General features: G+C 40.2%; 1 protein-coding gene across 12 annotated transcripts in view; it reads left to right on the forward strand.

Annotated features, from left to right (window-relative positions):
• The window catches only part of Scmh1 (Scm polycomb group protein homolog 1), a 167,104-nt gene that overhangs the window by 124,443 nt on the left and 18,034 nt on the right, over positions 1-24,627 (forward strand). For all 12 annotated transcript variants that reach the window (XM_076564961.1, XM_076564958.1, XM_076564960.1 and 9 more), the window contains one exon: positions 3,839-3,965. In XM_076564961.1, coding sequence (XP_076421076.1) covers positions 3,839-3,965 — 127 coding nt within the window. The remainder of the gene's footprint in view (positions 1-3,838; positions 3,966-24,627) is intronic.

The raw sequence follows: 24,627 nt of genomic DNA on the forward strand, positions 1-24,627 counted from the left end.
TTACTTGAATCACCCTGTGGAAATGATGTCCTGTTCTCCCTGGACCTCCACTGCAGTCTCATATTTCCCCAGAGTTGGTCATTTGATCGATTTGCTATGCTTGTTAGTAGCTCTAGCTAACATTAGTCCTTATAGAATATAAACTCCTCAAGGTCAAGCACCTAATCTTTCTCTTCTCTTTTCCTCCTGCAGTGCCTTGTATCTCAGTCTCTTGGGAGATGTTCTGTATATGAAAGATGGATGGGTGGGTGGGAAGATGGATGGGTGGGTGAGTGGATGGGTGGGTGAGTGGATGAGTGGGTGAGTGGATGGGCGAATGGAAGATTTTTAGTCCTGACGTTACCACTCTTATTTTCTCTTTTTTATTGGATTTGAATTCCCAATGTCACTGCTTAATCTTTCTGTATAACATTCAGTGCTATTTCTGATCCATTGCCCCTAATACCTAACCCTGATCCTGACTCTTATCTACTACACTGTTACTACTACTACTACTACTACTACTACTATGACGACGACGACGACGACTTTATTACACCGTCACTTTATTCACTCTTCTCTTTCTCATGTTGTAGAGGAGAGGCTGAATGAAGGCCCTAAGGATGCCAAGGCCAGAGAGCCATGGTTTTGATTATGTGGGCATGTCTTGAGGGTAGTCAAAAGAGGGAATGTGTGTATCTGAGAAACTCCAAAAACCAAAACTGAGAGCTAGTAAATGGGAATTCAAACAGGTCTTTGTTTCTCAGGGCCTAGGTGTCTCTGCCAGGAGTCTATTTCAGGAAGAGGAAGGCAGAAATATTGAAGATGATTATTTTTTTTCAGAAAATGATTTAATTGTATTTTATCTGTTACCTGTCACTAAACCCTTCTGAGTTTGTTTTAGCATACATTTTGGTAGTTAACAAAGTACAAGCCACTTAAATATATTTACTCTAGAATTTCTCTTCAAAATAAAACAGAGTAGTAGGAAGAAAAGACATTGAAATCATAGAATCAGAATGCTAAATATTAAAATTATTATAATCTTCAGTCTTTTTTAATCATAATTTTTTATTTGTTCTTTAGGAATTTTACATTGTGCACCACAATCCCTCTTATTTTCCAGTTTCTATGTATTCGCCCTTCACCCTTGTAATGTCCCCCAAAGGGAAACCTTGAAAAAAAATAATAAAAATAAAGAAATATAAGAGAAAAAAAATTAGCCGGGCAGTGGTGGCACATGCCTTTAATCCCAGCACTGGGGAGGCAGAGCCAGGCGGATCTCTGTGAGTTCGAGGCCAGACTGGTCTCCAAAGGGAGTTCCAGGAAAGGCGCAAAGCTACACAGAGAAACCCTGGAGGGAGGGAGGGAGGGAGGGAGGGAGGGAGGGAGGGAGGGAGGGAGGGAGGGAGGGAGGGAGGGAGGGAAGGAGGGGGAGAGAGAGAGAGAGAGAGAGAGAGAGAGAGAGAGAGAGAGAGAGAGAATGAGAATAAAGAAATACAATAAGAATGTTAATTTAAAAAAATAAACAAAGGGCCAAAACAAAAACCAGAAAACTGACTCAAGGAAGCAGCAGATATCTGAAAAGAGTGTCAGCAAGGGTCCATTATTGATAGTGTACCAGAGGCCTTGAACCACACCAACACATTAAGCAATGAACATTTGCAAGGAAAGCTGTTTGGACAGAAGGATATACTGCATGGTACACAGCAGCTCCCATTGCCACTAAGAGAATGGAGAGGCAGGAAAGATGGAGAGAGCGAAGTGGTTTTCTTTGTATGTTTGTTTGTTTCTGTTCTTGTTTTCTTGTTTTTGAAGATGATTATATTAAAGGACCTTTAATATCCTTTGAACACTAAGACCTTGGATATTACAGTTGCTCTGCTCTGCACCCTTCAGGAAGTTGAAAACATAGTAGCCAATGTTCTCTTTCCATCCTCTTGAAAGTAAACGTTCTCATGGTACCCTGTGTTTTGTGTCCTAGTGTCTGACCCTAATTCCCCCCTTTTATTCTTTTGCATAATTCTATAAATTTCTTCCATGTGATGACACTGCTTCTTTTTGAAATAAAAAGAAAGTCTTAGAAACCAGATACATTTAGGCTTTGGTTTGTAGTCGGAAGGTTTTCTCAGGTCCCGTCTGGCCCCACATTCCTCTGGTCCCTCCTGGCCCCGCGATCCCTCAGCCACTTATAAAATAATCATTCAGAGGCTTATTATTTACAAACTGTATGGCCTATGGCAGGCCTCTTGCTAGCTAGCTCTTTCATCTTAAATTAACCCATTTCTATTAATCAATGTTTTACCACATGACATTACCGGTCTGCTGGCATCTTGCTTCTCCTTCGGTGGCCTCTGGCATCTCTCCAGACTCAGCCTTTCTCTTTCCTGTCTCTCTCCTTGGATTTCCTGCCTGCCTCTAAGCTGCCTTGCCAAAAACCAAAGCAACTTATTTATTAACCAGTGGGAACCACATATATTCACAGCGTACAGAAAGACATTGGTCTCATCCCCATTTATGGTCACCTATGTGACTTTGGAACAATTTCTTTCCATGGGGTGCTGAGCCCCCTTCTCCCCTGTTAAATGGAGCTAAGTTAATGCATGAATCTGTGTGATACATGTAATTACACCTATCTAAAGTGCTAATGATACCTTCCATCTTTCTGCTCTCTTCTACAATATTTGGGTACTCAACTCACCAGGCTTCTCTCTGAGGGATCCTTGAAATAATAGCACCAACTCATTTATTTCCCTTCTATCATGACTTACTACGTACATGGAATTCTACTTTCAGAAGTATCTGATAATGTGAGCATATGTCCATTTCTAGTGAAGGTTTTGCACGATGGCTTCTTCATGTGAAGCCATTTATGTATGGCTGCTACTGTCACCAGATCTTTCTAGAGTATGCGTCTCTAGAAGGCAGACAGGTTTATACAGCAGTGTACCTTACACAAGCACTTTGTGAAAGAGGATTTTTGGATCTTGGTAGTGGTTTCCTTGTATACCAGAAGGCTTTTAGAAACTGTTTCTAGAAACATCCTAAGTTCCAGCAAAAAATAATAACAACAATAGGTTTCTCTCAGATCTTCTTAATTACCCCCATTATTGGTAATCTGTATTGTATGCTTTATGATAAACATTTATTAATACCTATATGTCAAGGGCCATGTGAGGAATGACACTCAGACCTTCACAGGGCTCTAAGTTAATAGGAGCATCACTGTGCAAGCAGGTAGTAATAGTACATGGACAATACAAAGTATGGAGTTATGAGGAAAAGTAAGAGAGCTTCCTAGATGGACATAAATTGATACAGTAAACAAGAGAAAACATTTCCCATCGAAGAGAAAACTTAAAGTTGTAAAGATGTGAGCCAGATAAAATTGCAGGGTTTTAGAAAAGTCGTGTAATCGGGAACTGTTAGATTATTAAGGGAAGGAGTAGCAGGTAATAAGCTGAAGAAAGGAGGCAGAGGAAAGCAGCTGGTAGAGTCAGAAGGTTCATTTCCATTTAAAGAAAGAAACAAAGTAATAACATTAAGCCATAGCATGTTTTCTGCTTTTATCTGTCCAATTTACAAAGGATTTGGAGTTCTTATGATACTGAATCTAGCATAAAAGTACATTAAGCTCTTTCTCTGTAGAAGACCAAAATCATGTACATACATTCAGAAAAGTGTTTACTAAGTACTTTGAATATGTACAACTTTGGGGCCAGTTACTGAGTAGAAAATAAAATGTGGTTCCATTCATAAATATGTTCATTTCATGGGTGTACTGAGTGCTAGGAATAGAGGAATGAAAAAGGACGTTACCTTTCACGGGTAGCAAACTTTTCCCCATCCATTTTAACAGAGGAAACCTCGGACTTTGCTGAGCCCACCACCCACCTCACCAACAACCAGCACCCCTGAACCGGATACCAGCACTGTTCCCCAAGATGCTGCCACCATCCCCAGTTCAGCCATGCAGGCCCCCACAGGTAAGAGCAGAGGATGGAACTAGCTGTAGTTTGACCTTGAGGCATAGTGTCTACATTTTCTCTTGTCTTCTACCAATAACTAACTCTGTCCATGTGTAAACCTAGGCCCTAAGTTTAAAAAAAATTCTCGGGGGCTGGAGAGATGGCTCAGCGGTTAAGAGAGCATTAGCAATTCTTCCAGAGGTCCTGAGTTCAATTCTCAGCACCCACATGGTGGCTCACATCCATCTGTAATGATATCTGGCATACATGCAGACAGAACACTGTATACATAATAAATAAATAAATCTTTAAAAAAATTCTCTATGCATTTGAAATAGTCTCAGAGAAACTTTCATTTTGTCAAGAGCAATAAAACACACACACACACACACACACACACACACACACACACACACACACACAAACTGGGGTAATTGTTCTGTGAACTCAAACCTGGGAAACTGGGGCTGGTTTCAAGGAATAGGGAAACACTCAGAGCTTGCTGGCCCAGTTTAAAGTAATGCTCATCCTGGGTCACTCCCTTCTTAATGATCCCTTCCACTTTTCAGAAGCCTTATAGCATTCCATGAGGCTACCACCATTTCAATTTGGATGAAAAGCTTCTGAATTTTAAAAAGCAATCTTAATGAAGGCAAACCTTGATGGTGAAAATGAATTTTACTTTGGAGACCAGACAATGGATGATTGATTCAAAGTAAAATTTGGTAGCTGATGAGAATGGCTAATCATCAGCCTGGTGTGTGTGTGTGTGTGTGTGTGTGTGTGTGTGTGTGTGTGTGTGTGTGTGTGTGTGTGTGTGTGTGTGTGTGTGTTACAGGCTGGCACACACAAAAGTCCTATCTCCTATCTGCCCCCATTTTATAAACTATGTATAATGTTAACTGTAAAATACCTATCCCTTTACTCTTACCTTCCCGGTGGGGTGACCTTAAAGTACTCATTTGTATGTGTGCATTGAGATATTTATGTGAAAACTTACTCTATAGTTACCCTATCTTCCTCAGGGATGTCTAAAAAATGAGAATGACTTCCTTGCTGTTAGATGAGTTAAGTCTGTCTCTGCACCGACTCTAAAATGTTAGAGCAGAAGGGCTACTCAGCCATGGTTTCCTCTCCAAATAACTTCAAAATACAGGGCCTTCCTGTATCATGTACAAGGTCTGTCTAGATGTTTTGTTATTGTTTGACTTTTGGTTAGGGAAGGGTTGACATGTGAATATTCAGTTGTTCCAACACAATTTGTTGAGGAGACTGCCTTTACTCCTTTGTCAAAAACAAGGTGACTCCTCCTGTGAGTTTATTTCTGGGCTCTATATCTGTTCTGTTTTTCTATTTACTTACCAATATTACAGTGCCATGGCTGCAGGGCTATGTACTAAGTTTTGAGGTCATGAAGTTTCAGGCCCCCAACTTTTTTCTTCACCTTTAATACTATAGTGGTTAGTCTGGGTCTTTTGCCTCTCTGTGCAAAACTCAGGTTCCATTTGTAGCTATCCAGAAAATAATTTTCTGGGACTCTTTTTTTTTTTTTTTTTTTTTTTTGTGATATATATTTTTTATTTTACAATACCATTCAGTTCTACATATCAGCCATGGGTTCCCCTATTCTCCCCCCTCCCACGCCCTCCCCTTACCCCCAGCCCACCCTCCATTCCCATCTCCTCCAGGACAAGTCCTCCCCCGAGGACTGTGATCGACTTGGTAGACTCAGTCCAGGGAGGTCCAGTCCCTTCCTCCCAGACTGAGCCAAGTGTCTCTGCATAAGCTCCAGGTTTCAAACAGCCAACTCATGGAATGAGCACAGGTCTTGGTCCCACTGCCTAAATGCCTCCCAAACTGATCAAGCCAATCAACTGTCTCACCTAATCAGAGGGCCTGATCCAGCTGGGAGCCCCTCAGTCTTTGGTTCATAGTTCATGTGTTTCCATTCATTTGGCTATTTTTTTTCAATAATTGAGTAAAACTGAAATTTATTATATGCCACAGTCGTCCTACGGACCTCCATGCTATATATATATAGCCTCTATGGTTCTATGGGTTGTGGTCTGATTGTTCATTTTATATCTAGAATCCACCAATGAGTGAGTACATACCATAACTATCTTTCTGGGTTTGGGTTACCTCACTCAGGATGATATTTTCTAGTTCCATCCATTTGCCTGCAAATTTCATGCTTTCATTGTTTTTCTCTGCTGAGTAGTACTCCATTGTGTATATGTACCACATTTTTTTCATCCATTCTTCCGTTGATGGGCATCTAGGTTGTTTCCAGGTTCTGGCTATTACAAATAGTGCTGCTATGAACATAGCTGAGCATGTATCTTTATGGTATGTATCAGCATTCTTTGGGTATATGCCCAAGAGTGGGATGGCTGGGTCTTGAGGTAGTTTGATTCCTAATTTTCTGAGAAACCGCCATACTGATTTCCATAGTGGTTGTACAAGTTTACATTCCCACCAACAGTGGAGGAGTGTTCCCTTTGCTCCACATCCTCTCCAACATTGGTTGTCATTGGTGTTTTTGATCTTAGCCATTCTAACAGGTGTAAGGTGGTATCTCAGAGTCGTTTTGATTTGCATTTCTCTGATGATTAAGGATGTTGAGCATTTCTTTAAATGTCTTTCAGCCATTTGTAGTTCTTGTTTTGTGAATTCTCTGTTTAGCTCTTTAGCCCATTTTTTAATTGGACTGTTCAGTGCTTTGATGTCTAGTTTCTTGAGTTCTTTATATATTGTGGAGATCAATCCTCTGTCAGATGTGGGGTTGGTGAAGATCTTTTCCCAATCTGTTGGGTGTCTTTTTGTCTTATTGACTGTGTCTTTTGCCCTGCAAAAGCTTCTCAGTTTTGAGAGGTCCCATTTATTAATGGTTGTGCTCAGGGTCTGTGCTGTCGGTGTTTTATTTAGGAAATGGTCTCCAGTGCCAATGCGTTCAAGAGTGTTTCCTATCTTCTTTTCTATTAAGTTTAGTGTAACTGGATTTATGTTTAGGTCTTTGATCCACTTGGACTTGAGTTTTGTGCATGGTGACAGATATGGATCTATTTGTAATCTTTTACATATTGACATCCAGTTATGCCAGCACCATTTGTTGAAGATACTTTCTTTGTTCCATTGTATAGTTTTGGCTCCTTTGTCAAAAACCAGGTGTTCATATGTGCATGGATTAATGTCAGGGTCTTCAATTCGATTCCATTGGTCCGTATGTCGGTTTTTATACCAGTACCAAGCTGTTTTTATTACTATAGCTCTATAGTAGAGTTTGAGGTCCGGGATGGTGATGCCTCCAAGGGTTGCTTTATCGTATAGGATTCTTTTAGCTATCCTGGGTCTTTTGTTTTTCCATATAAAGTTGAGTATTTTTCTTTCCAAGTCTGTGAAGAATTGTGTTGGGATTTTGATGGGGATTGCATTGAATCTGTAGATTGCTTTTGGTAAGATTGCCATTTTTACTATGTTAATCCTACCTATCCATGAGCATGGGAGATCCTTCCATTTTCTGATATCTTCTTCAATTTCTTTCTTTAGAGATTTAAAGTTCTTATCAAAAAGGTCTTTCACTTGTTTAGTTAGTGTTATCCCAAGGTATTTTATATTATTTGTGGCTATTGTAAAGGGTGATGTTTCTTTGACTTCTTTCTCAGCCCTTTTATCATTTGTGTATAGGAGGGCTACTGATTTTTTTGAGTTGATCTTGTATCCTGCCACTTTACTGAAGGAGTTTATCAGCTGTAGAAGTTCCCTGGTAGAGTTTTTGGGGTCACTTATGTATACTATCATATCATCTGCAAATAGTGAAAGTTTGACTTCTTCCTTGCCAATTTGTATCCCTTTGATCTCCTTTTGTTGTCTTATTGCTCTAGCTAGAACTTCTAGTACTATATTGAATAAATATGGGGAGAGTGGACAGCCTTGTCTTGTTCCTGAATTTAGTGGTATCGCTTTAAGTTTCTCTCCATTTAATTTGATGTTTGCTGTTGGCTTGCTATAAATTGCTTTTATTATGTTTAGAAATGTTCCTTGTATTCCTATTCTTTCTAAGACCTTTATCATGAAGGGGTGTTGTATTTTGTCAAAGGCTTTTTCAGCATCTAGGGAGATGATCATGTGGTTTTTTTCTTTCAGTTTGTTTATATGGTGTATTACATTGACTGATTTCCGTATGTTGAACCATCCTTGCATCCCTGGGATGAATCCTACTTGGTCGTGATGGATGATTGTTTTGATGTATTCTTGGATTCGGTTTGCCAATATTTTGTTGAGTATTTTTGCATCAATGTTCATGAGGGAGATTGGTCTGTAGTTCTCTTTCTTTGTTGCATCTTTGTGTGGTTTGGGTATCAGGGTAATTGTAGCCTCATAAAAAGAGTTTGGTAGTGTTCCTTCTGTTTCTATTGTGTGGAACACTTTGAAGAGGATTGGTATTAGTTCTTCTTTGAAAGTCAGGTAGAATTCTGCACTGAAACCATCTGGTCCTGGGCTTTTTTTAGTTGGGAGACTTTTGATGACTGTTTCTATTTCTTTAGGGGTTATTGGTCTATTTAAATGGTTTATCTGGTCTTGATTTAATTTTGGTATTTGGTATTTATCCAGAAAATTGTCCATTTCTTCCTGGTTTTCCATTTTTGTGGAGTACAGGTTTTTGAAGTATGATCTGATGATTCTCTGGATTTCCTCATTGTCTGTTGTTATGTCTCCCTTTTCATTTCTGATTTTGTGAATTTGGGTGTTCTCTCTTTGCCTTTTGGTTAATTTGGCTAGTGGTTTGTCTATCTTGTTGATTTTTTCAAAGAACCAACTCTTTGTTTCATTGATTTTTTGTATTGTTCTCTTGTTTTCTATTTCGTTGATTTCAGCCCTCAATTTGATTATTTCCTGGCGTCTATTTCTCCTGGGTGAGTTTGTTTCTTTTTGTTCTAGAGCTTTCAGTTGTGCTGTTAATTCATTGGTATGGGATTGCTCCATCTTCTTTATGTGTGCATTTAGAGCTATGAATTTTCCTCTTAGCACTGCTTTCATAGTGTCCCATAAGTTTGGGTATGTTGTACTTTCATTTTCATTGAATTCTAGGAACTCTTTAATTTCTGTCTTTATTTCTTCCTTGACCCATTGATGTTTCAGGTGGGTATTATTCAGTTTCCATGAGTTTGTGGGTTTTCTATAATTTTTGTTGTTATTGAGTTCTAACTTTAAGGCTTGGTGGTCTGATAAAATACAGGAGGTTATTCCAATTTTTTTGTATCTGTTGAGATTTGTTTTGTGTCCAAGCATGTGGTCAATTTTTGAGAAGGTTCCATGGGGTGCTGAGAAGAAGGTATATTCTTTTGTGTTAGGATGGAATATTCTGTATATATCTATTAGGTCCATTTGAGTCATAACATCTGTTAGGTCCTTTATTTCTTTGTTAAGTTTCAGTCTGGTAGATCTATCTTTTGGTGAGAGTGGTGTGTTAAAATCTCCCACTACTAATGTGTGGGGTTTGATGTGCGTTTTAAACTTTAGTAGTGTTTCTTTTATGAATGTGGGTGCTTTTGTATTTGGAGCATAAATGTTTAGAATCGAGACTTCATCTTGGTGGATTTTTCCTGTGATGAATATGTAATGTCCATCCTGGTCTCTTTTGATTGATTTTAGTTTGAAGTCTATTTTATTAGATATTAGGATAGCTACACCAGCTTGTTTCTTAGGTCCATTTGCTTGGAAAACCTTTTCCCAGCCCTTTACTCGGAGGTAGTGTCTGTCTTTGGAGTTAAGGTGTGTTTCTTGTATGCAGCATATGGATGGGTCCTGTTTTCTAATCCATTCTGTTAGTCTGTGTCTTTTTATAGGTGAGTTGAGACCATTGATATTGATGGATATTAATGACCAGTGATTGTTAATTCCTGTTATTTTTTTGGTTGTGTTGTGTTGTCCTTCTGTGGTGTATGTTGGTGTAGGATTATCTATTGCTTGATTTTTCATGGATGTGTTTAGCTTCTTTGGGTTGAATTTTCCCTTCTAGTGCTTTCTGTAGGGCTGGGTTTGTAGACAGGTATTGATTAAATTTGGTTTTATCCTGGAATATTTTGTTTACTCCGCCTATGGTGATTAAGAGTTTTGCTGGGTATAATAGTCTGGGTTGGCATCCATGGTCTCTTAGTGTCTGCATGAGGTTTGTCCATGATCTTCTATCTTTCATAGTCTCTATTGAGTAGTCTGGTGTTATTCTGATGGGTTTGCCTTTATATGTTACTTGGTCCTTTTCCTTTGCAGCTCTTAATATTTTTTCTTTATTCTGTGTGTTTAGTGTTTTGATTATTATGTGGCGAGGGGACTTTTTTTTTGGATCCAGCCTATTCGGTGTTCTGTAAGCTTCTTGTATCTTCATAGGTATTTCTTTCTTTAGGTTAGGAAAGTTTTCTTCTATGATTTTGTTGAATATATTTTCTGTGCCTTTGAGTTGGTATTCTTCTCCTTCTTCTATCCCTATTATTCTTAGGTTTGGTCTTTTCATGGTGTCCCAAATTTCCTGGACGTTTTGTGTTAGGACTTTTTTGTCTTTATTGTTTTCTTTGACTGACGAATCTATTTTCTCTATCGTGTCTTCAGTGTCAGAGATTCTCTGTTCCACCTCTTGCAATCGGTTGGTTATGCTTGTTTCTGTAGTTCCTGTTCGTTTTGTCAGGATTTCTATTTCCAGCATTCCCTCAGCATGTGTTTTCTTTATTGTCTCAAATTCATTTTTCAGATCTTGGAATGTTTCTTTCATCTGTTTAATTGCTTTTTCTTGGCTTTCTTTGATTTCTTCCCATTTTTTGTTCGTTTTTTCTTCCATTTCTTTAAGGGAGTTTTTTATTTCCTCTTTAATGGAGTTTTTCATTTCCTCTTTAAGGGAAGTTTTTATTTCCTCTTTAAGGGAGTTTTTTATTTCCTCTTTAAGGAAAGTTTTTATTTCCTCTTTAAGGTAGTTTTTCAATTCCTCTTTAAGGAAAGTTTTTATTTCCTCATTGAGGGAATGTTTTATTTCTTCTTTAAGGGCCTCTATCATCTTCTTAATGTCATTTTTAGGGTTGATTTCTTCTGTTTCTTCTGTCATGGTATGTTTAGGTCTTGCAGGTGTAGAATCACTAGGTTCTGATGTTGCCATGTAGGTCTTTATGTTGTTGCCTGTATTTTTGCACTGGCGCCTACTCATCTCTTCCTCTGTGAGGTGCAGGTGGTGTCTGTGTCTGAGAGTGCCTCTCTTGTTCTAATTTTTAGTCTTGGTTTAGTAGGGGTTCTTGGTTAAATTGGTGCTTTTGGGCTATTTCTTCAGGGGCAGCTGATTTCGATCGGTGAATTATATACTTATGATTCTGGTGATCTGGTTTGGTGTCTGGGTAGCGCCTTCTTCTGTGTTCTCAGGTCACTTTTTGTTCATTTGTCAACTCCTAAGCTGATCTTGTTTCTTCAGACTTTAAACTGTAGGCATCTGAATCCTCTCCCAGATGGGTTTCAGCTGAGCAGGGTAGTCTCACCAACACCTCCAAGTTGTTGGGTTTCACAGGATCAGCAGCTGGGCCCTGGGTTGTCCTCAGACGGAGTGTTCAGATTCGTTCTGGTTCTGACCCACGGAGATAGCTTCTTCCCCAGATGTTGGGGTTAGGGGCGTCCCTGTTCCAAGCTGTGTCTGCTTGTCTCCGTCCCTGGGCCTGTTTACCTCTGCGGTCCGCCGCCGGGCCTGTATGTCCCTGTCAGCTGCCGCTGGGTCTGTCTGCCTCTGGGGGCCGCCACCGGGCCTGAATGTCCCTGTCAGCCGCTGTACGTCTACCTCAGCGGGCTGCCGCTGGGCCCGTCTTCCTCCACAGGCTGCCGCCACAGGCCTACCTGCGTCTGCTTGTCTTTGCTGCCGGGCCTGTCTACCTCTGTGGACTGCCGCTGGGCCTGAATGTCTCTGCCGGCTGCCGCCGGGCCTGAATATCTCTGTCGGCTGCCGCCGCTGGGCCCGTCTACCTCAGCGGGCTGCTGCTGGGCCCGTCTACCTCCGCGGGCCACCGCCGCAGGCCTACCTGCGTCTGCTTGTCTCTACCGCCGGGCCTGTCTACCTCTGTGGGCCGCCGCTGGGCCTGAATGTCTCTGCCGGCTGCTGCCGGGCCTGAATGTCCCTGTCGGCCGCTGCCGCCGGGCCCGTTTACCTCAGCGGGCCGCCACTGGGCCCGTCTCTTCTCCTAGCATTTTTGAAAGGTTCCTGCTTTCGGGAATGGCAACAGCCACAGTCCCACTGGGAAAGCCGGAGAATCCAGGAACACCAGGCTGAGTACCAGCCCTGCCTTCCTCAGCCCCTCCCTCCTCGGCCCCACCCTCCTCCTCTTTTTTTTTTTAAGTGTACATGCTTAAGTGTGTATGTATACATGTGTGCTGATGCATATGGAGGCCAGAAGAGGGCGTCAGATACTTGGAACTGGAGTTACAGGCAGTTGTAAGCAATCCAGTGTGGGTGCCAGGAACCAAACCCCTGGTCTTCTGCAAGAGAACCACCGAGCCATCTCTCCAGCCCTACTTTCTGGGGTTATGACTGGGATTATGTAGAATCTCAAGATCAATTTGAGAAAGACTAATTAATTTTTTTTGTTTTTGTTTTTGGTTTGTTTTTTTTTTTTTTTTTTTTTTGAGCTGAGCACTGAACCCAGGGCCTTGCGCTTGCTTAGCAAGTGCTCTACCACTGAGCTAAATCCCCAGACCCTAATTTCTTAGCAGTGAGTTATATTATGCTCTCCACTAATTTGGTACTTTGATTTCTTTTTTTTTTTTCAAAATAACATGATATTACTAATAAAGTCCCATATCTTATTATGTTAAAACCTAAATATTACTCCTTTAGAACTATTGTAAATGATAATGTATTTTCATTAAAACATTGTTAATATAGAGCAAAGAGAGTTTTAAATATTAATTTTATATTCTGCAGCCTTGTACAATTACTTTTTAGTTCCAGGTTGCTTTGTTTTTTTGCTTGGTTTTTCTTTTCTTTCCTTTTTTTTTTTTTTTCATATTTCTATGTAGAAAATCATTTGTAATCCAGGGAAGGTTTTTTATTTGCTAATGTGTATACTTTTCTTTTCACATCATAATGCATCATTATCTAGAACTTGCACTGTGATGCTGAAGAGGAGATCTTCCTACTTTGTTCCTCATCTTCATGGGGGTTCTCTTAGTTTCTCACTGTTTCATATGTCAACTGTAGGAGTTTGTGTTAAGTATTTAACACGTTAAAGAAATTGCCTGTTTTTTATTTTCTGAAGAGATTTTATTACAAATGAGTATTGTGTTTCTGAATATATTGATTTTTTTTTTATTTAGCCTGTAAATATGATTAAGAGGTTTTTTTGGGTTTTTTTTCTTCTTTTTTTTTTTTTTTGGTTTTTTTAATTTTTTGAAGGATAAGGCCTTGCTCTAAATCACCTAGGCTGGCTTGCAACTCACCATGTAGCCTACACTGGCCTCAAACTCACAATCCTCCTGCCTCAGTCTCCTGAATGCTGGCATTATAGATGTGAGCCACCATACCAAGCTTACATTTATCAGGTTTTTTTTTTTTTTTGGTTTTTTCGAGACAGGGTTTCTTTGTGTAGCTTTACTGGAACTCACTTGGTAGACCAGGCTGGCCTCGAACTCACAGAGATCTGCCTGCCTCTGCCTCCCGAGTGCTGGGATTAAAGGCGTGTGCCACCACCGCCCGGCTTATCAGGGGTTTTTTGCATGTTGGATAAGTCTTCCAACTTGGGATAAATTCTGTTTTTCATGTCATACAATTCTTTGATACAATATTGGGTAAGATTTCTCGAATGTTTGTTGAAGATTTTGACATCCATGTTCATGAGAGATGTTGGTCTACAATTTTCTTTTAATTGTTATTTCTTTGGTTTGGGTATTAAAATAATGCTGACCTCATAGAATGAGTTTGACAAATATTCCTTCTGTTTTTGTCTTCCAAAAGAGATTTATAGAGTCAGGTGGTAGTGGTGCATACCTTTAATCCCAGCACTTGGGAGGCAGAGGAAGGCCAATCTCTGTGAGTTTGAGGCCAATCTAGTCTACAGAGTTGAGTTCCAGGACAGCCAGGGCTACACAGAGACACCCTGTAACCCTATCTGGGCCTGGTACTTTGTATTCGGGAAGGTTACTAATTATTTATACAATTTGTTCAATAGATGTATGCTTATTTCAATTTCTGTTTCTTTCTTTTTCTTTCCCTCTCTTCTCTTCTCTTCTCTTCTCTTCTCTTCTCTTCCCTTCCCTTCCCTTCCCTTCCCTTCCCTTCCCTTCCCTTCCCTTCCCTTCCCTTCCCTTCTTCTCTCTCTCTCTCTCTCTCTCTCTCTCTCTCTCTCTCTCTCTCTCTCTCTCTCTCTCTCTCTCTTTCTTGTTTTTGAGACAGAATTTTTCTGTGTAGCCCTGGAACTCACTCTGTAAACCAGACTGGCCTCAAACTCAGAACTCTACCTGCCTCTGCCTCTCAAGTGCTGGGATTAAAGGTGTGTGTCACCACCACCCAACTTTATTTTCATATTTTGTTAAGAGAAAATGTCTCTTTGTTTGGCCCAGACTGTCCCTGAACTCTTGAACTCAAGCAACCCTACTGTAGCTTCCTGAGAAGCTAAGATTACAATCATGTATCATTATACTCAGCCCTGTACTTTTCTTCTTGACTAGGTCTCAGGAGATTGTCTTTCAACAAACTGTTCCATTCATCTAGATTAATTCATTTATGGGCAAAAAATTGTATTCATAATATACTCTTAAATTTTTATTTCAATTTTTTATACAATATATTTTGATCATATTCTTTCCCCTCCCCAACTGCTCACAGATTCTCCCCTTCTTCTTACTCACCCAACTTAATGTTCTCTCTCTCTCTTCCTCTCTCTCTCTCTCTCTCTCTCTCTCTCTCTCAAAAAAAAAAAAAAGCAAAATGAAAATTAAAACAAAAAATAAGACCAAATATATGACAAAGCATACCAAAGCAAAACAAAAGCACACAAAAATATGGAGATCTTTTTATGTTGTCCTTGACATGGGGTCTGCCTTAGAGTGTGGTTGATATATCCAGTATCACTCCACTGGGGAGAACTGAGTTTCCCTTTCCCAGCAGGTAACAATTATAAATAGCTTCTTTTTGTCCCCTTTGCATTGGTGGGATTTTTGTCTGATATGAATTTGTGTAGGTTTGTGCATGCTGTCCAGTCTCTTGAGTTCAGGTGTGTATCAGCTCTGTTGTGTCTGGAAGACACAGTTTCCTTGAAGTCATCTATCTACTACCTCTGGTTCTTACAGCCTTTCTCCTCAGTATATCCTTTCCACTTAGATCCTTGAGCCATTAAGAAATGAGTGCTCAAAAGTTTCTCACTTTGTACATTGTCTAATTGTGGATGTCTGTGTTAATTCCCATCTACTTCAAGAAGAGCTTCTCTGATGAGGGCTGGACTATGCACTGATCTATAGGCATAGCTGTATGTCATTGGAAATCGCTTTATTGCTATGTTCCTTTAGCAGAATAATAGTAGTAGCTTCTACACTAAGGCCCATGACTTATCTAGTCCCAGGTTCTTGGCCACTTCATCAGTGTCAGGTATGGGTTCCATCTCATAGAGTGGGCCTTCGATTCAATTAAAAATGTCTGATTACTCTCCTAATGACTGTACTACTATTGCACCAGTATATGTTGCAGGCAGGCTGCTGTTGTAGAGCACAGGTTTGTAGTTGGATGATAATTGATGATTACTTTTCTCCTCTGGTAGCATGCAAAATATCTTCCAGCAACATGAATGTCAGTCGGTAAGAGTAAAGCTTCTAGTTGGCCATCAGCTTGATTTCTCCAAGTTCAATGACATAAATAAATGATGTCTTCAACAATATAGCCTTACCACCAGGTTGCCAAGGGTAACCAATAGCCTGTAATATTTGGGGTAGGATCTCTGGGACCCGTTTAGTCAACAACTCAACAATATGTAACCCATCCTAGCACTGGAGATTTTAACTTGATGGCTTAAGATGTCTAGTTGGGGCATTATCTCCCCCTTAGTGCCTCCATTTAAATTCCTTTCATATATGTGTATATTTTAGGATATTTCTAGAGTTGTAGGTTTCCAAATGGCTTTTCAAAAGGAAACTCATTATTAGTTGACTCTCTCCATAGTCACTCCTTCACCCTGCCCTCTCATCCCCTCCCCATTTTATCCTCCTATTCTAGTTTCCCTTCATCTTTGTAACACTATATTCTATTTCTCTCTCCTTAGAAGATCACCTTCTCCCTCTGTTCCCTTACTATCTGCCTAACCTCTCTGGTTATTCTAATAGAAACACACGTTTTTAAAGTTAAAAGTTAACATCCACATATAAGAGAAAACATGCAACATTTATCTTTTGGGGTCTGGGATATCTCAAGATAATTGTTTCTAGCTAAATCTATTTACCTGTTTTATAATTTCACTTTTTAACAGCTAAATAATATTCCATTGTGTAAATGTACATTTTTATTATCCATCCATCAGGTGATGAACATCTAGCCTCTTTCCAATTCCTAGATATGAGTAGAGCAGCAATGAACATGGATGAGCAAGTGTGTAGAGTCCTTAAGGCAAATATGTAACTTTAGCTGTCACAGTGCTGTGATAGTGTGAATAGGTATGGCCCCCGTAGACTTACATGTTTGAATACTTGGCCTATATCGAGTGGTACTATTAATAGGCGTGGCCTTTTTGGAAGAAGTGTGTCACTGTGGAGGTAGGTCTTGAGGTCTCATATGTGCTCAAGCCACACCCAATGTGATAGTCTCTTCCTGTTGCCTGCAGATCAAGATATATAACTCGCAGCTCCTTCTCCAGCACCATGTCTGCCTGCATGCCACCCGCCAGGATGATAATGAACTAATAAACCTCTGAAACTTTAAGCCAATTAATTGTTTTCATTTATAAGAGTTGCCATGGGTGGGCTGGAGAGATGGCTCAGAGGTTAAGAGCACTGGCTGCTCTTCCAGAGGTCCTGAGTTCAAGTCCCAGCAACCACATGGTGACTCACAACCATCTGTAATGACATCTGGTGCCCTCTTCTGGCTTGCAGGGATACATGCAGGCAGAACACTGTATATATGATAAATAAATAAATCTTAAAAAGAAAAGAAAAGAAAAGAAAAGAAGAGTTGCCATGGTCATTCACAGCAATAGAAACCCTAAGACAAGTGCCCTTGTGTTTGATGCATAAATGTTTAGAATTATAATATCCTCTTTGTGTGGTTTTGCCTTTAATGAATATGTTGTGTCTTTCCCTATCTCTCCCAATTAGATTAGATTGTAGTCTGCTTGTTGATTGATTCCATTTGCTTGGAATATTGTTTCCCATCCCTTTGCCCTAAAATGCTATCTGCCCTTGATAGTGACATGTGTTTTTTGGATACAGCAGAAAGATGGATCCTGTTTTCTAATCCAGTCTTTTTATTGAGTAAATGAGACTTGATATTGAGCGATACTACTTATTGATCAGTGTTTATTAATTCCTATTATTTTGTTCTCATGGTATGTTTTTATTGTCTTTTTTGATTGACTATTCTGGGATTATTTAATCCTCATGGTATAGTTAACTTTCCCTTCAGACTGAAGTTTTCCTTCTAGTGCCTCTGTAGAGCTGGATTGGTAGACAGAAATTGTATAAATTTTGTTTTAGCCAGAAATATTTTTCTTTCTCCATCTATTATGATTGGTAGTATATAGTGGTCTGGGTTAGCATCTGTAGTCTCTCAGTTTGTAGAAAATATATCCATGCCCCTCTGCCTTTCCTAATCTCCATTGAAGATTCAGGTGCTATTCTAAGGGGCCTGCCTTTGTATGTGCCTTGGCCTTTCTCCCTTGCAGCTTTCAATATCCTTTCTTTGTCCTATGCATTCAGTCTTTTGATTATTATGTGTCATGGGGATTTTCTTTTCTGGTGCTATCTGTTTGGTGTTCTATATGCCTCCTGTGTACCTTGATAAACATCTCTTGCTTTGGGTTGGGGAATTTTTCTTCTATGATTTTGTTAAAAATACTTTCTGTGCCTTTGACCTAGTTTCTTCTCCTTCCTCTATATTATTCATAGATTTGGTCTTTTCATAGTGTCCCAGATTTCCTGGATGTTTTGTACCTGGATTTTTTTTTTATATTTATTTTCTTTGGCCAAACTATCCATATCTTCTACTTTGTCTTCAAGACATGAAATTCTCACTTTCATGTCTTTTGATGTGTTGGTGAGTCTTAACTTCCTGAGTTTTTCATTTTTAATTTTATTTCAATTTGACTTTTTTTGGTTTTTCGAGACAGGGTTTCTCTGTGTAGCTTTGTGCCTTTCCTGGAGCTCACTTGGTAGCCCAGGCTGGCCTCGAACTCACAAGAGATCCCCCTGGCTCTGCCTCCGAGTGCTGGGATTAAAGGCGTGCACCACCACCGCCCGGCTTCAATTTGACTTTTATTTAGCAATTCTATTTCTTTGCTAAATTCTACTTTCGTGTCTTAAGTTGTTTTCATTATTTCAGTCAACTATTTCTGTTTTCATGGGCTTCATTAAGGCACTTATTTATGTCCACTTTAAGGTCCTCAGAGCCTACTACGGTAGGGCTAATGGCTTCTGCTGGAAGAATATTGTCTTGGTTGTTCATGTTTGTGTTTTCACTGGGATCTAGGCATCTAGCATTATGATGCTCCAGATGTTTGTGGGTATAAATATCTAGTCTCACCTTTGATGGCTGAGTGTTGTCTTAGGGTTTCTGTTGCTGTGAAGAGACACAGCAATTCTTATAAGAAAAACATTTAACTGGGAGCTCACAGTTTCAGAGGTTCAGTCCATTATCATCATGGTAGGACATGGCTGCATGCAGGTAGACATGGTGCTGGTGAGGTAACTGAGAGTTTTACATCTTGCAGGCAACAGGAAGCGAACTGAACACTGGTTGTGGCTTAAGTGTATATAAGACCTCAAAGCCCACCCCCACAGTGACACTCTTCTTCCAACAAGGCCACGCCTCCTAATAGTGCTGCTTCCTTTAGGGGCCATTTTTCTTCTAAACCACCACAGGTGTGTTTTGTTCTTTCATTGCTATTTCCCCATTCTGGGCTCTGGCCAAGTGTGGCAGCTGTGGAGTCCCTGGTAAAGAAGATGTGGTGGTACTGTGTTCCCCAAAATATTGTGTACCCTAATAAACTTATCTGGGATCAGAGAACAGAAAAGCCACTAGATACTTAGGATAGGCAGTGGTAGCACATGCCTTTAATTCTAGCATTCCAGAGGCAGAAATCCATCTGTTCAAGGATACAGCCAAGCATGGTGACTCACGCCTTTAATCCCAGAAAGTGGTGGTAGAAAGGTATATAAGGCGTGAGGACCAGAAACTAGAAGCGTTTTGGCTGGTTAAGCTTTTAGGTTTTGAACAGCAGCAGTTCAGCTGAGAGCCATTGGGATGAGGACATAGAAGCTTCCAGTCTGAGGAAACAAGACCAGCTGAGAAGTTGGCCAGGTTGAGGTTAGCTGTGGCTTGTTCTGTCCTCTGATCTTTGAGTGTTCGCCCCAATACCTGGCCCGGATTTGTTTTTATTAATAAGACTCTCTAAGATTCATGCTACAAGAGGAGTTGTGGATCTCCTCTAATCTTTATTCTCTTCTGCTTAGTCTGAGCTTAATTTCCTCTTTTTTGAGTTTCTTTGGGTGTAAACTTGTATTATTGACTTTAGATTTTATGGGGTTCAGAAGTCTAAGTTGGTGGGGGCTTCTCTCAATAATTTAGATATTTCATTATATTTTCTCTATGTTTGCATGATTTCTGAGATATTATCCTATAAGTAAGATGGTTTTTCCACCTGAATTCTTTTAATATTTATTGTTTTGGTTTTATTGATGGGGGATTGTTTGTTTTTGTTTTGATTTTCTTTTTCCAGAGCTGAGGACCAAACTCAGTCCTTGTACTTGCTAAGCAAACACTCTACCACTGAGCTAAATCCCTAACACCATGGTTGTTTTGTTTTGTTTTGAGACAATCTTTCATTATTGTCCAAGTTGAGCTTCAACTCTTTATGTCTAGAGAGTTGACTGATTCTTTGATCATCCTAACTTACAGTTTTCTATTGCTGTGATAAAATGGCATGACCAAGCCCAGTAGTAATGGTGGACACCTTTAATTCCAGCACTTGGGAGGCAGAGGCAAGCAGATCTCTGAGTTTGAGGCCAGCCTGGTCTCCAAAGCGTGTTCCAGGACAGCCTGGGCTATACATAGAAACCCTGTCTCAAAAATAATAGTAAAACAACAAAAAAAAAACAGCATGATCAAAAGAAACTTGGTAGAGCCAGGCAGTGGTGGCATATGCCTTTAATCCTAGTACTGGGGAGGCAGAGGCAGGCAGATCTCTGAGTTTGAGGCCAGCCTGGTCTACAGAGCAAGTTCCAGGACAGGACAGGCTTCAAAGCTACACAGAGAAACCCTGTCTCAAAAAAAAAAAGAAGAAAGAGAGAGAGAGAGAGAGAGAGAGAGAGAGAGAGAGAGAGAGAGAGAGAGAGAAAGAGAGAAAGAAAGAAAGAAAGAAAGAAAGAAAGAAAGAAAGAAAGAAAGAAAGAAAGAAAGAAAGAAAGAAAGAAAGAAAGAAAGAAAGAAGGAAAGAAGAAACTTGGTAAGGAAAGGTTTGCAATTTCACATCACTGTCCACCCTCAAAGGAACTCAGGGCAGCAACTTAGAGGCAAGGACTGAAGCAGAAGCCATATAGCAATCTGCGTAGTGGCTTGCTCCTCATGACTTACTCAGCCTACTTTCTTATACCATCCAGGACCACCTGCCCAGGGTTAGCACTACCCACAGTGGGCTGGGCCCTACCACATCAATCACCAATCAAGAAAATGCTCTGCAGACTTGCCCGTAGGCCGATCGTATGGAAGCATTTTCTCAATTGAGATGCCTCTTCCCAGACAACTCAATAGACTATGGTTAGAAAGACCCTAATGCCAAAGCCCCAAACTTAGCATCATTTCAACTATATTCTATTAATCAATTAGCCACAGAACCTAAATTCAAGAATAAGGAATCCCTAATCAGACCTCACCTCTTAGTGGAGGCGGGTTAAAGAATCATGAGCTATATTTTAAAACTACTTCAGACAACCCTCTATATATAAATTATTTACACTTTTCTTACTTGAGAAGTTAATTGTTCCCTCACAGGACTCTTCATCAAAAGTCTCATCTCCTTACAACATGAGGCAACAGGTCCACCATCTATCTCATCCTCTGAACGAGGTGCAGGTGCACAAGTCCTCTTCTATGACATTTCTCAGCCACAGGACTTGGATGTTGTTCCTCTCCATCAGAAGACCCGTGAACTAAAGAGTCACATAGCAAACACGTGGCTGTGGGCCAGGGTTAGGATGACTTTATAGTGTGCAGCAGTCACTAATTGCAGACATTCTGGAATTCATATGAGCACATGAGCCAATTCCTTAGTTAGGTCCAGTGCTGCTTCCTAGACATTTTGTAGTTCTATTTGTCCTTTGCCATGAGACTACCTAGTCTTCTCTTTTCTCCTTGCCTAAGAAAGGTTGGGAGTACAAAGAGATTAAGAAGTGAAGGCGGGATGTGTGTGTGTGTGTGTGTGTGTGTGTGTGTGTGTGTGTGTGTGTGCATATATGTATATGTGTGTATGTATATATTATGTATATGTCTATTTTGCCTGCAAGTATGTATCTGTGTATTACATGCATATGTGTTACCTATAGAGACCAGAAGAGTGTGTCAGGTCCTCTGGGACTGTAGTTAGACACCTAGTCTTATTGCAACTTGATATGCCATGTTTGGTTGATATTCCTGGGAGGCCTGTCCTTTTCTGAAGGGAAACAGTGGAGGAATAAATCTGGGGCAGAGGGGAGGTGGAGCTGGGAGGAGAGGAGGAAGGGGAAACTGTGGTTGGAATGTAATATATGAGAGAAGATTTTTTTTTTTTTTTTTTTTTTTTTTTTACTTATTTATTTATTAAGCATACAGTATTCTGTCTGCACATATCCCTGCAGGCCAGAAGAGGGCACCAGATCTCATTATAGATGGTTGTGAGGCACCATGTGGTTGCTGGGAATTGAACTCGGGACCTTTGGAAGAAGAAGCAGTGCTCTTAACCTCTGAGCCATCTCTCCAGCCCCGAGAGAAGATTTTTTAAAAAAGAAGGCGTAGGGGCAGAGGAACAGATGTTTTCCATTTTGTACTGTCTCTGAACCTTCTAAGTTCCTGTCGGCCATCTCTCTAACAAAATGACTATCTTAACCGTTTGAGGGGTTTCTCTGAGTAGAATCGGGGTTTGCTTCCTCTGCAGCTGCAGCTCAAAGCACCCTGGAGAATTTTAGTAAAGAAAAGAGGCCATGAATTTGAGAGGGAAGGGAAGGAGGGGAACATGGGAGAGATTTGTGGAAGAGGGGGTTAATAGTTTTAAAGAGGAAAAAAATTAATCTTGTTGTATAAAGAAAAAAAGTCTGCAAGGGTTTCCCTTAGCAAATTCCTGTGGAAATCTTTGGTCTGAAAGAAATTCATAAAGCATATTCTTAGACATTCTTCTGATTCTTTTTTAGTTTTTTGAGAAGACAGGGTTTCACTATGTAGCCCTGCCTGGCCTGGTACTCACGACGTAGACCCAGACTGGTCCCAGACTCAGAGATCCACCTGCCTCTGTTATAAATACTAGGATTTAAGATATGTGCCACCTTCTTTTTTACTTCTCAATAAAGGATTTTATCTCTCATCTTAACATTTTATCATAAGCAGCAAGAAGGCAGGTAGCACTTTGATGGGTTTAAATATGTTAGCTATTTCATTGAGCTCAAGTACACTTTCTGTTTTATGCTATTATGGGCAACAATCCTATCAAACTTCCAGTCCCTTCCTAGCACATGTGCCCCATCCTTCATCTTCAGTTATATTGTCTTCACTTTCCTAAACTCTTGACGGAGAGCCTTCTGGGCAACTTGAGGCTTCATTAAAACTCTTAAAGGGCTGGGAATGCAGCTCAGTGGTAGAGCACTTGCTGGCTGAGGCTCTGGATTTGATCCCCAGCACTAAAGAAAAAATAATCACTACCTCAGGACTTGAGTCCCCACTGGGACTTCGTTTGTGCTGCTTTCTGCCCCCCTCCCTCTGTTCCAAAGCCAATGTCATGTGTTTGGCATTTGTTACTGAAGCATCTTGTATCAGAATCTATTCTGATAAGCTTTTGTTATATGACAAACAACTACAAAACTTGATAGTTTGAAACACTGAGGGCAGACTGTGAAGACAGCTCATATATTGCATACAGTGCCAGATCGGGAGTGGAACTGACTAGGTTTGGGGATCCACTTTCCCACATGACTGGCATATTGGTTCTGCCTGTTTCTCCACATGAACCTCTCCTCAAGATGGTTTGTTTTCTTACACATAATAAATAGTTGCGATCCAAGAGTAAATACACCAAGAAACAAGAAGTAGAAGCTGCTGGTTTCTTAATTCTAGGCCCAGAAACTGGCACAGTGTCATGCCTACTGCTGTCTGTTGGTCAAGTGTGACAGAGAACAATGATAGGCATTGAAGACTTTCAGAGCCATGTTCTAAAACTGGCAGTCTTCTAAAGGTTGAGGGTTGCCCTTTGGTGTTTCACCATATGACTCATGTAAAATTAATTTGAAAATCACCATTAGAAGAATCATATAAGACTTACATCCATTAGATGTACAAATCTTAGTTGCAAATATATTGTACACTCATATACAATTTGCTGAATTTTATTTTATTTTTTGCATTTTTTGAGACAGGGTTTCTTTGTGTAGCCTTGGCTGTCCTGGAACTCACTATGTAGACCACGCTGGCCTTGAATTCAGATCTACCTGCCTCTTCCTCCCAAGTGCTGGGATTAAAAGCATGTGCCACCACCACCCGGCCAATTTGCTGAATTTTAATGAATGTCAGCACCTGTGTAACTACTTTGTCCCCTGTGATCAAAACACAGGACACTTTTGTCACCCCAGAAGTTCCATCAGGCTCCTTGCCGTCAGTCTCTGTCTCCACTGTGATTGAAATCTTTTTATCATGAGTTAGATTTTATAGATCTTGAATTTAATATAAATTAGCCATGCTGTCTGTATGTACTCTTGTATCTGGTTTCTTTCACTCAAAAAAATTTTTTTTGAAAGGCACTTATGTTTTTGTGCCTATCCATAGGTCAAGGTTTTCTTTCTGCCAAGTGGTATTCCATTAAATGAACACACCCTAGTTTGTGTGGTCATTCTCCTGCTGATGGACACTTGCGCTAATTTCAATTTGAGATTATTGAAAATAAACTACTATGAACATTTGTAAGTGTCTTGTCTCTGAGTTCCTCCATTTTTAGCAATTTCAGTACTAGGGCAATACACCAAACATGAAAATCCTCCCTTTTTTTTCTTTTTCTTTCATGGGGGGGGGAGCATTGTTTTGTTTTAAGACAGGGTTCCTCTTGTATATCCATGACTGTCCTGGATCTCCCTCTGTAGACCAGGCTGGCCTCAAACTCACAGAGATCCACCTGCCTCAGCCTCCCAAGTGCTGGGATCAAAGGTGTGCACCACCACCGCCCAGCTTCTTTTTTTACTTTTTGCTTTTTGTTATTGCTGTTTGTTTTTCTTAAATTTGAACTCAGAATCT

The sequence above is a fragment of the Peromyscus maniculatus genome, chromosome 2 (genome assembly GCF_049852395.1).
Source record: "Peromyscus maniculatus bairdii isolate BWxNUB_F1_BW_parent chromosome 2, HU_Pman_BW_mat_3.1, whole genome shotgun sequence".
NCBI lineage: Eukaryota > Metazoa > Chordata > Mammalia > Rodentia > Cricetidae > Peromyscus > Peromyscus maniculatus.